Source organism: Aethalodelphis obliquidens, unplaced genomic scaffold, assembly GCF_003676395.1.
Source record: "Aethalodelphis obliquidens isolate GAN/ISIS:26980383/991018 unplaced genomic scaffold, ASM367639v1 scaffold25, whole genome shotgun sequence".
Classification (NCBI taxonomy): domain Eukaryota; kingdom Metazoa; phylum Chordata; class Mammalia; order Artiodactyla; family Delphinidae; genus Aethalodelphis; species Aethalodelphis obliquidens.
Window position 1 is genome coordinate 15,399,659 of NW_020837969.1, and position 13,194 is coordinate 15,412,852.

Sequence of the window (13,194 nt, forward strand, 5' to 3'; positions counted from 1 at the left end):
TGGAGTGATGTTAGAAGTCTTGACAATGTCAGGAATAGGATGTCTCCATTCTACATGTCACTCTGATGATAGCCTCAAATCTAAAGTCTTGATTATACCCAATTCTGTTTTCAGAAATCTCTAGAGTCCTTAACCTAGTCTTAAGGATCCCAGACTATTTCCGTCTCTAATTTCCCAATCTTATGCTGCATAGGCATTTGCTGTTCTAATTAACGTGGAGCCCTTCAGTTATTATCATCGATGATTCAGGTTAAATGTAACCTCTTCCACGAAATGCGTGTTGAAAGCCACATGAATGCAAAGGCTCTGTGGTGTTAACCTGGGTTCCAACTCAAGTGCTAAAAATCTTTTATTGGATGACTTTGTAAAATAATTTATATAAAGTCATGCTTGTAATATTCTGGCCTCTTGTGGTCTTAGATTTCACACCAAAGAAGGTTGAGGGCTAAAAGTACCATTACAAGAAGAAACATGAGGGAGGCAGATGCTCAGAGAGTCTGAATTCATGCCTCCATTTGAAATACAAAGAGAAAATACAGGCCTGAGAGCTCCTTGGAAGGCGAGATCAGAGAAATTATAGATGAGGGATCTCTTTGTCACATCATAGAAGGATATCTGGCCATACTCATAGTCCAGGAAAACTCCAACTCTGTGCATTTGCTCTCTCCAGGAAACCCTTTTTAAAGGGGGAAAAGCCCAGAAAGTATAATCAGTTCCCATAATGGATCCTGTGAATAAGACCTTATCTCCGGAAGCACTTCTGCTGGCAGAGCTTCCGTGTACGCCCAGCTGCCACTGTGTTGCCTTTTCCACATCCACCTCCCAGTAGTGCCGCCCTGAGGTGAAGCTCTCCACACCCAACACAGTGGCGCTGAAGTCAAATCTCTCTGGGTGACTGGGTACATCCTGCTGCACATTTCTGAGTCTCACACTTCTCAGATCCTCAGATAAGACCAGACAGGGATGAGCTGTCTTAGGGTCCAAAGTTATAGGTCCTGCAGGGAGAAAGAAATTTAGTTAACCTAGGGGCTTGTCAGTGCCAGAGACTGATGATTTCTAACATGCAGGGGCTTTCTCATGAGTGGGCACGGGTCTCAGGCACAGATATGGGAGATGCAATCTAGGAGAGCACAGATAAAGGGACCCGGGCTTCCCTGGTGGCGCAGTGGTTGAGAGTCCGCCTGCCGATGCAGGGGACACGGATTCGTGCCCCGGTCCGGGAAGATCCCACATGCCGCGGAGCGGCTGGGCCCATGAGCCATGGCCACTGAGCCTGCGCGTCCGGAGCCTGTGCTCCGCAGCAGGAGGGGCCGCAACAGTGAGAGGCCCGCGTAACGCAAAAAAAAAAAAAAAAAAGTAAGCAGATAAAGGGACCCCTAAGCTGTTTCAAGAAATGGGGGAATTTCCTGGTGGCCTAGTGGTTATGACTCCCATGCTTCCAATGCCAAAAAAGAAAAAAAAAAAAGAAATGGACATCACAAAGGAACAAAGTCAATAAGATAATGGAAGGAGATTAAAATGAAATCTATCTGAGGAAGAAGAACAAAACAATGAATAATGAACTACGGAGAGGTTTAGAAATACCTCTCAAAACAGAAAGGAATTCTGCCAGGCTATAAAAATGACCTGATACTCAGTCCTAGCCCAGTATCACCTGAGACCCAACTCTAGTCCCTAAAGATCTTCTCCAAGCCTGGAACAGCCAGAAACATTAAGTCTTCTAATAGAGCAGTTAATTCATGGCTCTATCCTGTGACTGAACTGCTTTCTTCATCTTAAATATCACCAAGATGTGACAGATACTTAGAAACTGCTGCCAGCAGGCCCTTAATATTGAGTAAATCAAAAGAGAACATATCAGAGGCCAGAAATCCTGGGAGAATCCTCCAGAAAAATCAAGCTGAGATCAAGAACGCTCACTGTGATTTCTTATATGTGAATGAAAGTGGTATGTGCCTTCATATCGCTAACTGTTCCTTCTCATTTCTTTCTGTTCAACTTTTAAATATTCTGATTTCTCAGGGATTGGTCCTGGGTCTTACTTTTCACTACTTGTATTCTTTTCCCCTAAGTGCCTTTATATAGCCTCAGTTTTAAATATCTTCTATATGTTCATGACTTACTCCATAAAAAAGTTGACAAATACCAGTTGAACAAAACGCAGAAATTTCAAACATACTCCATCCAAAATGGAACTCCAAATCTATCCCTTCCCAGTTTCTACTTTTCAGTAGAACATTTATTGCTTTATAGTTGGTCAAGCCATAAACCTGTAGTAGTCCTTGATTTCTTTCTTTAACATCTAATCCAGCAGCAAGTTTTATGGGCAAATGAACTTAAATCTCTGCACTTAATTCATATCATTACTAAAGTGGTCTTAAAAGCCACAAGACTTGAATTTTAAATTTCAACTTGTCCCAGGCTCCTAGTATTTCCAGAAGACTGGCAGAAATAAATGCAAATTTTCTCTAGAAGTATGTACACCTTCATTTCTGTCCTCAAAGAACTTCTAAAAATAATATTTAAGGAAAAAAGGAAAGCTTACTATTAAAAAAATCATTAACCACACACTCAAAGTAAAAAAGTACTACTGAGTGAGACTAGCAGAAATAAATCTGAAGGACTTCCCTGGTGGCGCAGTGGTTAAGAATCCGCCTGCCATTGCAGGGGACATGGGTTTGATCCCTAGTCTGGGAAGATCCCACACACCACGGAGCAACTAAGCCCGTGTGCCACAACGACTGAGCCTGCGCTCTAGAGCCTGTGAGCCACAACTACTGAGCCCACATGCCACAACTACTGAAGCCTGCATGCCTAGAGCCGTGCTCTGCAACAAAAGAAGCCACTGCAATGAGAAGCCTGTGCACTACAACAAAGAGTAGCCCCCACTTGCAGCAACGAAGACCCAATGCAGCCAAAAATAATAAATGAATAAATTTATTTTTAAAAAGTCTGAAGAATTTTACATACTGGAATTGCCAGGCACAAACTCTACAATAATTTTTGGCTTACTATGCTTAAAAAAAAAAAGAAAAACTTAAAAGTATCTACAGAATATAGGAAACTAAAGAAAGCAAGACTAAGTGGATTTGACAAAGAACAAAATACCTTATCTAGAAATAGAAATAAAATGTATTAAATAAAGTGCCAATGGATTACAAGAAAGCTACAGAAAAATATGTCTCATTAGCATAAATGCAAAAATTCTTTAAAAACCATTACTACATTGAATCTGGCAATATGTAAAATGGCTAAAACATTATTACCAAGAGTTTATCTTGGGAATGCAAGGGTGGTTCAACATATGAAGCAAATATAATTCACCATATCAATATATAAAGGAAAAAAATAAATATTTTGGTAGATACAGAAAAAAGCATCTAATTCAACATCTGTTCATGATACAAAGTTTTAGTGAATCAGGAGTAGACAGGGAACTTCCTCAACTTGACAAAAGGCAACTATGAAAAACCTACAGCTAACGTTAAACTTAAAGGTGAAAAACAATGCTTTCTTTCTTCCTAAGATCAGGAAGAAGGTAGATGATTCTCACCACTCCTATTCACCATCATATTGAAGGCGCTAGTAAGTGCAAAAGGTAAGAAGAATACAGAAAAGGCTTACAGAAAGGAAGAAAAAAATTGTCTATATTTATAGATTACTTGAATATCTTTGTAGAGAATCCCCTCAAAATCTATAAAAGTCACTAGATCTAATAAATCAGTTTAGCACAGTTGTAAGATACAATGTCAATCAATATACACGAATATTTCTATATACCATCGATAAACTAGAAATAAATAAAATTTCAATTAGAAGTTGATATTTAATTCCATGAATAGAACTAAAAAATACTTAGGTATCTAATTAAATATGTACAATATTAGCTGAAAACTATGTTGAGAGAAATCAAAGATGACCTAAATAAAGGGAGATATACCACCATATCCCTAAATTGTTCTATAGATTCAGTGTAATACCAATCAAAACCCCAGCAGGTTTTTTGTAGATGCCAACAAGCTCATTTTAAAATTTATGTGAAGAATTTAGAGTAGCCAAAATTATTTTTGAAGGAACAAATCTGAAGAACTCACAGTGCCCAATTTTAAGACTTTTTGTAGAGTAATCAATCAAGCCAACGTGGTATTAGCAAAAGGATAGATACAATGATCAATGGACCTATTAGACTTGACATAGATCTGCTCGTATGTGCCCACGGATTTTTAACAAATGATGTTGGAACAACTGGATACATACATGTACTAAAAGAGGAGGGGAGTTGTACCATATCTCGAATCGTACATAAATATAACTTTAGGGGTCCCACTGGCAGTCCAGTGGTTAAGACCCTGTGCTTCCACTGGTTCGATCCCTGGTCAGGGCACTAAGATTCTGCATGCCACACAGTGCAGCCAAAAAACAACTTTAAATGAACAATAGACCTAAATGCAAAAACTAAAACTGTAAAAATTCTAGAAAGAAATCTTTGTTGGGGTAAAAAAAGATTTCTTAGGACACAAAAAGCACACACCATTTAAAAAAGAAAAAGGTAACTTCAAAATCTAAAACTTCTGCTCTTCAAAAGACACTATTAGGCAAATGAAAATATAAACCACAGGAGAGAAATATTTGCAAATAGAGTCGTTTTAAATCCTTAAGCTATCTGGAATTTCACTTATGGTAGGATGTTCATTTTATCCTCAAATACAAATGTAAAGTGTCCTGTGATCATGGATGTGTGTCAACTCACTTTGCAGCACTTCTGGCATTTTGCTCATTCCTGTTATTTGGCATAAACTCAGGTCTGTGATTCGGGCGGGCTCTAGACACTGAAGCAGTAGTGACTCACTCCTGTTAAAGAAAGGACAATCTCAGTTACCTGTGTAGACCGCAGGCCCCTCCATCCAGAGGATGGATCTCATTACATGGCCTTGCTATCCGCGCCCCAACATCTCTAACCCCTGTGTGCTCACAAATCAGATTGTGAATCTGACCTAAGTGTTTCCAAAATGAATAACTTACCTTTCCAAAGAATATCTTGCATTCTATGGGGTGAAAAGAGACAAAATTACTAGTGGGTATTTAAGCCAAGCCTTTTGTGAATTGTGCTCATGAAAGTATTTTCTCTTATAATAATGAAACTCGATTTCCATGTAATTTCTTCAGCCGCATGGTGCTAATTCTCAGATACCAAAGTTCGACACTGAATAGGAAAAGTCAGAAAAATGCTTGAAATCACTGTTATATTCCCAAGGGATTTAATCTTCTATACCTCAAATTCACAATGCTCCACATTCAAATTCTGCCCGTCTATTTGCTTTCTGTCCTGGGGCTGGCAGGAATTGAGCCTGCTGCCCCGCGTCCTCCGCCCGGGCTTCCTGCAGCCACAGAGACAGGCGTAGCCTCGTGGCGGGGGGGGGGGGGGGGGGGGGGGGGGGGGGGCTCTGGGGGTCCCTGCCCCGGGAGAGTCCACCTGTGGGAAGGGTGGGCTTTGTTCCCCGAAGAGGGGCCTGCTGAGCCCTGGGTGGCAGGGCGGGGGTACATCTGGGACACCCTGGGCCCCAGCCAGCCCTGTGGTGACCCACTCAGGCCTTGGGCAGATGCAGGAAGGGGGGGACCCGGGGGCGCATGGGACGGGGCCACTGACCCACGCTGGGTGTGGGAATGGGCCTTTGTGTGGCCGCAAGTGCTTCTGTCCCCTGTGGGTGTTGGGGCGTGGGTGTTCCTGGGCGGGTGGGAACCCAGGGGCGGCCGGTGGAGGGGCAGGGCGCCCTCGGAGACTCCTGAAAGGCAGCGGGTTCAGGACCTGGGGGTGGCGGGCCCAGTAGGCCCAGAAGGAAGCCCCCTGTGGGGAGGGGCTGGGGGGGCCTGGCAGGTGGCAGGGGTGGGAGCCACGGGCATGGTGGGGCACCCAGACCCTGGGGTTGCCGGCTGCCCTGTTCTTCAGCCCCTGAAACAGAGGTTCCCGGACTCCAGGGCCTTGTGATTGATTGAGGCCCCCGGGGCATTTCTGCAATGGGGCTCTGTCTTGCTGTTTATCTTCTTGGAATTTAAAGTTGGAAAGATTTAGAAATTGCTCTTTAGTCATTCATTTAAAACAATAATAAACTCATTAGTTATTAAAAAACAAACAAACAAAAAAGAAAAGAATTGAGCCTGCTAAGCTGGGGATAGTGGCTGGAACCAGGTCAGGAACTGAACATAACTCGGTCACACCTATCTGCACTGTCTGGAACTACGCATGGCTCTAGAACAGAACCTAAGGGTTTATGTGCAGGGGCTTCTCAAAGTACTCATATTGCAAAGTACTCATTTTTGCAAACTGCAAAAAGAAGGATATAAACAGTCTTCAAAAGATAAAAATTTACTTTTTGAAAATAGTAATGCATGTTACTCAACAAAATTTAAAATACACAATACTGGCAATTCCCTGGGGGTCCAGTGGTTAGGACTCTGCACTCTCACTGCCAAGGGCCCGGGTTCAGTCCCTGGTTGGGAACTAAGATCCCACAAGCTGTGCAGCCTGGCCAAAAATAAAAAAATAAAAACTACAAAGAATCAAAACAGTTTAAAAAACAAACAATACTATACAAGTAAGTCTCACCCTTGTTTCCCAAGGTTACTACTGATTACTATGTTTGTGTTTATTTTGCCAGAGGTTGTCTGAATGTTAATGAGCATATATGCTTATACATATTCTCTAAATAACAAAAAGTTTTCTGCATGTTTTTTTCACTTAATGAGATATCCTGAAGATAATCTTTTAGTGCATTTAGAACTGCTTTACTCATTTTTTTATGGTTGCAGAATATTCTATTTTAGGGATACATCATAATTTGACTAACCAATTATTTACCTTATTAAAGGACATCTCAATTCATATTTACTACTGATCAGTGAAGCAGCTCTATACATACCATGATTTTATAATGAGTCATAATGCTTTTGGTAGCCTTCACGTATGACTGAAGATCACTGGGTACTGTGGTCTAGAACTGGCCCCTAATAAGTACTGTCCACTTCTCATTTCTCAAATACTGTAGTGAAGGTTATTCCCAGAATCTTACCTGGAGCAACGCTGAGGCAGATTGCCCACACTTCTTCTCCAGCTCTGTGGTGATCTTCTGGAGGCCGCAGATCTGTTCAGAGAGCCTGACTTCACTCTCCCTCAGTTTACTCATGTTCTCTCTCCCCAAACAGTTCAGTCTCTGCAGAAGCATCCTTATTACTATTCAACAGCTGACAATTTCTCTTATTCACTAATTCAACCATCTCTTTAAAAACCTGCTTTACTGCCTGCCACCCCAGAAACAGAAATAATTAGACAAGGCCAGGATATTCGTCTGTGTCAAGCAAGACACCTCAATAGAAACTTGATTCTTTGACACAATATATTTATGTTGATGTGGACAGTATCCACATAGTCTACTTAATCAGTTCACAACCTGGACCTAAAACAGATCACCTTTTTTTGCTGTGCAGTTTTGTTCAGGAAGTTTCCTATTTCCTTCATTAAATTAAAACTATGACTTATTATAATTTAATTAAAAATTAAATTCACTGATGAGAATAAAATAGATAATCAAACCAAAAAGGATACCAGTTTCCTTTCTATCCTTGCAAAGAAGCTCCACCTAGTTAAATACATGAATGTTCCATGTTATTTTTTTCTTAACTCAAGTGATATCATACTCCACTGCTGATCTGACAGCTTGCTTTTTTCTTAATAAATAATATGCTCTTGGAGAGCATTCCTTATCTATACATATAGAGCCATGTTATCTTTTCTAAATGCTGAAGAGCATTCCATTGTATGTCCTGTACAATGTAGTTCATGAGTCCAACATTGATGGATACAGGTTGTATCTACTCTCTTCCTATCAACAAATATTATAGTAACACCTAATACTTACATTACACAATAATGTACACACATACAAACACTATTTAAAGAGCTTTATGTAGATTATCACACTGAAGCCTCACAACAATGTTATGAACTAAGGGCTATTATCCTCATTTTACAGCTAAGGAAACCAAGTCAGAGGTTAAGCAACATGTCTAAGGTCACCTAGAGGCTAGTAAATTGCAGAACCCAGATACGAATCTCATCAATCTGGCTTCAAAGACTACCTCAAAGCCACGGCTCTATACTGAAATAATTTTACCGCACTTCCTTACCCACGTGTCTTTTTATATGCATGTAAGTATATTTGCGAGATAAATTATCAGAAATAGAATTGCTGGATGACTATATCCCTTCTTTTAATAGATCCATGGTTGTCAGTGGATGTCTTATTCTAGAATTGACATACTGTTCAGCTCTTCTTTCTCTCATTTCCCAAATATTGTTAAGATGCCATGTTTCACATCTCACCTGTAGTATTTCCTGGAACTTCTCCTTTAGCTTTGTGGCAAACTCCATCAGTTGGTTCTGACTGGCTTCTCTCAAGTTCAGGTTGAATCCGCACCCTTGTGGACTCTGGAAGTTCACTTTGTTTTCTTCAATCATCAACCAGAACCTTATCCTATATTCAGACTCAATCATCGCTTTAAAATTCTGTTCTTCTTCCTTCACCATAGATGACAGAATTCAGGTTAAACACCACAGATAAATACCTATGGTTACTTTCCATCTATAATTTTAATATAAAGACAAGGAAATATAAAAGTACAGGGGAAGAAGTAACAGATACATAATACAAAGGACAGAGAGAATTTCAGAGTCAACATCAGCCAAGACATCACTACTATCTTAGAACATGAAATGCAGATGAAGAAATGTTAATTGACTTAGAAAACTGAGGAATCTCTACAACCTCAGTGACCAAAAAGGAGACCAGGAAAACCGGAAGGCAGCACCAATGGCTTTTGCTGCTTTGGATAGGGGGTGTGAGATGCTTTGGATAGGGGGTGTGAAAAAAGAGGAATCAAAAGGTGACTCTAAGGTTTTTAGACAAAGAATACAGTTGCCAAAACATAGAAAGGCAAAGTATGGAAGGGATAGGCTCCAGAAGTGGGGAGGGTATCAGCAGCTGAGTGTGGGATATGTCAATTTTGATTAGTCAGTTAGCCATCCAAGGAGAGATGCTAGGCAGGAAGTCGGACATGAAAACCCACCACCGGGAAGTCTGACCTAAAGACATCCATTGGGAGTAGTCAGCTTAATGACCATATTTAACCTCCTGAGACTCTGTGGAGTCAAGATTTATCAAGAACCTGACTATTCTCACCACTTCTACCACCCCTCCCCCGCAGTTCACCATTACCTGTCCTTGACTATTGCAAAGAGTCCCCTTCAGGTCCCCCCACCTGTGCTCTCACCCTCCTACAGTCTTACTCTCATTCAGCAGCTAGACTATTCCTACGAAAATGGAAGTTAGATCACATTACTGCTCTGTTCAAAAGTTTCCACTGGCTTCCTTTTTTCATTAAAAAATAATAAATTTTTAAAAAGAGAGAAAAAAGAAAAGAAAATCAACTTCCTTATAAGATGTGGCCTTCTGATCTCATCACCTATTAGCCTCCACTTCCTTCATAACCCCAACCAAGGATACACCAGTCTTGAGATCTTTGTACTTGCCCTTCCCTCTGCCTAGAATATTCTTCCCATGACTGCACAGCTCACTTCCTCACCTCCTCGAGTCTTCTCAAAACCAATTTTGGAATGACAAGGTCCTGATCACTTTGTTTAAAAGTACATCTCATCACTCTTTCCTGTTTTTTTAAATAAAATGTACAGCACTTAACAATGTAACATACTACACATTTTACTTGTTTACCTCCACTAGAACGTCAATTGTACAAGGCCAGGATTGTTTGTTTTGTTTTTCTTTTCACTACTGTATCCCCAGCACCTAGCATAGCTCCTGGCAAACAGTGGGACCCCAATATTTGTTAATATATGGTGCTTGGAGCTGAAAAAAATGCCTACCATCCTCAACTGGATGAGAATCTAGTATAACTAGCAGAACAGTTACATATGAAGGGAGGGTCTGAAATTAGAAGTGAAATGTGCATAATGGATGGTGATTCCTCAATTTGAATAGTAATTCTTTATTTTTTTTTTATTGAAGTATAGTTGACACAATGTTGTGTTAGTTTCAGGTGTACAGCAAAGTGACTCAGTTACACATGTATTTCTCAGATTCTTCTCCCTATATATAAAATATGTATATTTATAGATCTAAATATATATATCTGTTTTATCTATAGTACTGTATATGTTAATCCCAAACTCCTAATTTATACCCCCTCCCCACCCTGGAATAGTAATTCCTAAATTGCCCTTTAAATGGCTTCAGGATTTACATGGCCACCAAAAAAAGTACATAAGATGCTCATTCTCCTATGGCATTGTTATAAACTGTGCTATCAGTCTTTGCCAATAAGGGATGCAAATGCCATCTCACTAACAAATTTAATATAGTTAATTTGTATTTCTCTTACCATGAGCTTATGGACCAATTCAGTATGTTCAAAAGATATCTGCATTTTCTTTTCTGTGAACTCTCATGTCTGATCATTTTTCTGTGGAGTTTCTAGTCTTTTGCTCATTGACTTTTTTTTTGGCTGTGCGGCATGTGGGATCTTAGTTCCCCAATCAGGGTTAGAACCCATGCCCCCTACAGTGGGAGCCTGGAGTGTTAACCACTGGACCACCAGGGAAGTCCCCTGCTTATTGACTTTTAAGAGCTTTTTACACATGAAGAAATTAACACTTTTCCTACCTATGGATTTCAAGTAGTTTTTCCTGCTTTGTCATTTGATTGTGTTTATATTATTTGCTATCCAACATTATGGGTAATTTCCCCCTAAGGATCAAGATAAGCACTGACCTGCATCATCACCATTCTTTCTTGCTCATCAGCCAATATGCTTTTAGCTACTTCAAGTTTCTCCTTCAATGTGTTCAATATCTCCTGGAATAACTTCTGCAGAGAAATATATCACAGAATTCCAGGTAAAGTAATTGCTTTACAACAGATAGATTCCTAACCTTAGACAACTGAAAGGCCAATAGCCCTGACTACAATGTTTTCCTAGCCTTGAAGTTGAAGGTCTAAATATGGTACTTATCTAGTATTCTTTGATAAACATCAACTAAGGGAATGGTCTTGGAGGATCAGAATATCGGTCCTCCAAATAAATAAGGTAATAAATAAGAGGAGGCAGCCAGAATGACAGTGGTCTGGGATCTGCATGAAGCTTACCCTATAATTCTCAGCAGCCTCTTGTACTCCATATACCACGTGATTCTTGTGCTCCTGGGACGTGAAGTACTTGTCACAAAGCGTGATTTGGTCATCATGGCAGAACCGCTGTGGTGGCTCCAGATGTATCTCATAGTGGGCATCTTCTGGGATTTCTTGCTCTAACTGGGAGCGGAGCCTTTTGGACATGCCGGCAGGTGGCCCTAGTTGAAAATTGGGCTGCTTCTGATGTGGAATACACCTCCCCGTACTCTGAAAAGGAAAAGAGTGGCAGTGTTCTAGTGCATACACTCGTTAACCTCAGTCCGCAGTCAAGCGTCAGCAGCTCAGTGCATCCTGGACTCCTCAAATCCAGCAAATCTTTGGCAGCCACGTGCTTGGGAAAGGAGACAGGAGTTACACGAACGATCAAGTTTCCTAAGAATTTCAAGCAATTGGTTGAAAATTATTTACAAGTGACAACACAGCAAGCCACCTCCCTGCAAGTCATTAAAAAAAAAAGAGGGACTTCCCTGGTGGTCCAGTGGTTAAGACTAAGCCCTTACACTGCAGGGGGCACGGATCAGGGAACTAAGATCCCACTTGCCATGCGGCATGGCCTAAAAAAAAAGAAAAAAGAAAAGAAAAAAAATGGTGCTCAAAGAAGGCACACTGCTGCAAAGAGCATGAGAGGAACTTAGGAGCTTCCGGGACTAAGGGGAGGCAGAGGCAGAGCCTAGCCTCAGGCACTCAGGTCGCAAATTAAAGGAATCACTCACCCAGTGCTTGCACGAGCCAAAAAGCAAGGGCCTCCTTGTATGCCTCCTTAAACCATAGAAAGGTGAGGCAACGGGTTACCACGTTTAAGGAAGGGCTTACTTTCAGATTTCAAGGTGCGCATACATGAGATGAGCACTTACTTTCAGATTTCAAGGTGCGCATACATGAGAAAAGCGCCCTTTTGGACTCCCTAAGTGCGCATGCGCCTGAGTGAGGTAAGGCAAGTTTTGCGCCCGAAGCCCAAACCACGTCTCACTAGAAACTTGGCCATTAAAAGGTGTTCGTTAAAAAAGTAAATAGGGCTTCCCTAGTGGCACAGTGGTTAAGAATCCGCCTGCCAATGCAGGGGACAAGGGTTTAAACCCTGGTCCGGGAAGTTCCCACATGGCACAGAGCAACGAAGTGCGCCACAACTACTGAGCCTGCGCTCTAGAGCCCGCGAGCCACAACTAAGGAAGCCCGCGTGCCTAGAGCCCGTGCTTCTCAAGAGGAGAAGCCAACGCAATGAGAAGCCCACGCCCTGCACCGAGGAGCAGCCAGCGGCTCGCTGCAACTAGAGAAAGCACGCACGCAGCAAGGAAGACCCAACACAGCCAAAAACAAACAAATAAATAAATAAATAAAATAGATTTTAAAATAAATAAAACAACCCCCCCAAATAAATAAAACCTTTTCAAAAATAGTAAAGCGAAATTGCACACATTTATATGTACATATACATATATTTTTTCATATATACATGTATATATATATGTACATATGCACAGATATACATATGTACATACAGATTTTAAGGAAACAGAACAAGGGATCTATAATCTCTTACATCCAGATAATTCTGATTACCTTTGAGCAACAATTCTACCTTTTCACTAGAAACATTTTAATTATATTCTTAAAATGTATTACCTACTGAATTTGGGAATCTCCTTCCCAATAAAGAATTGCCTTAGTTTCCTTGTTTAATCCCATCTCTAGCCGTTGTTGGGTGACACCATAACACCGAGTATTAATTGATCAAAATTCTCTAATTTACATCTGCCCATTCCATCTCATTAGCCAGTTCTTTTGACAATAGCTCTTGAAAGGAATTGACCTGCCAGAGCGCAGAACTCCCAAACTTCCATTTCTGGATTTATTAGCTTCTTCTGCCTCTCACGCTCTCAATTCCACCCAAACTTGATCATCAACCAATCAATCTCTTCACCCTCTTTTAATTTTT

General features: G+C 40.9%; 1 protein-coding gene across 1 annotated transcript; it reads right to left on the minus strand.

Moving 5' to 3' along the window:
- Positions 1–423: 423 nt before the first annotated feature.
- On the minus strand, positions 424–11,402 carry TRIML2 (tripartite motif family like 2). Its single transcript, XM_027123013.1, has 7 exons — positions 11,214–11,402; positions 10,839–10,934; positions 8,378–8,572; positions 7,068–7,208; positions 5,023–5,045; positions 4,751–4,851; positions 424–995 (listed from the first exon to the last, which is right to left on the minus strand). The coding sequence occupies exons 1-7, from the start codon at positions 11,400–11,402 to the stop codon at positions 424–426; spliced, it is 1,317 nt and encodes a 438-aa protein (XP_026978814.1).
- Between the last annotated feature and the right edge of the window lie 1,792 nt (positions 11,403–13,194).

Coding starts and splice junctions, on each gene's coding strand:
- TRIML2 (XM_027123013.1), bottom strand. CDS start 11,402: ATGTCCAAAAGGCTCCGCTCCCAGTTAGAGCAAGAAATCCCAGAAGAT. Junction 7,209..8,377: donor AGTTCCAGGAAATACTACAG/GTGAGATGTGAA, acceptor ATGCTTCTGCAG/AGACTGAACTGTTTGGGGAG. Junction 996..4,750: donor AATGCCAGAAGTGCTGCAAA/GTGAGTTGACAC, acceptor TTCTCCCTGCAG/GACCTATAACTTTGGACCCT.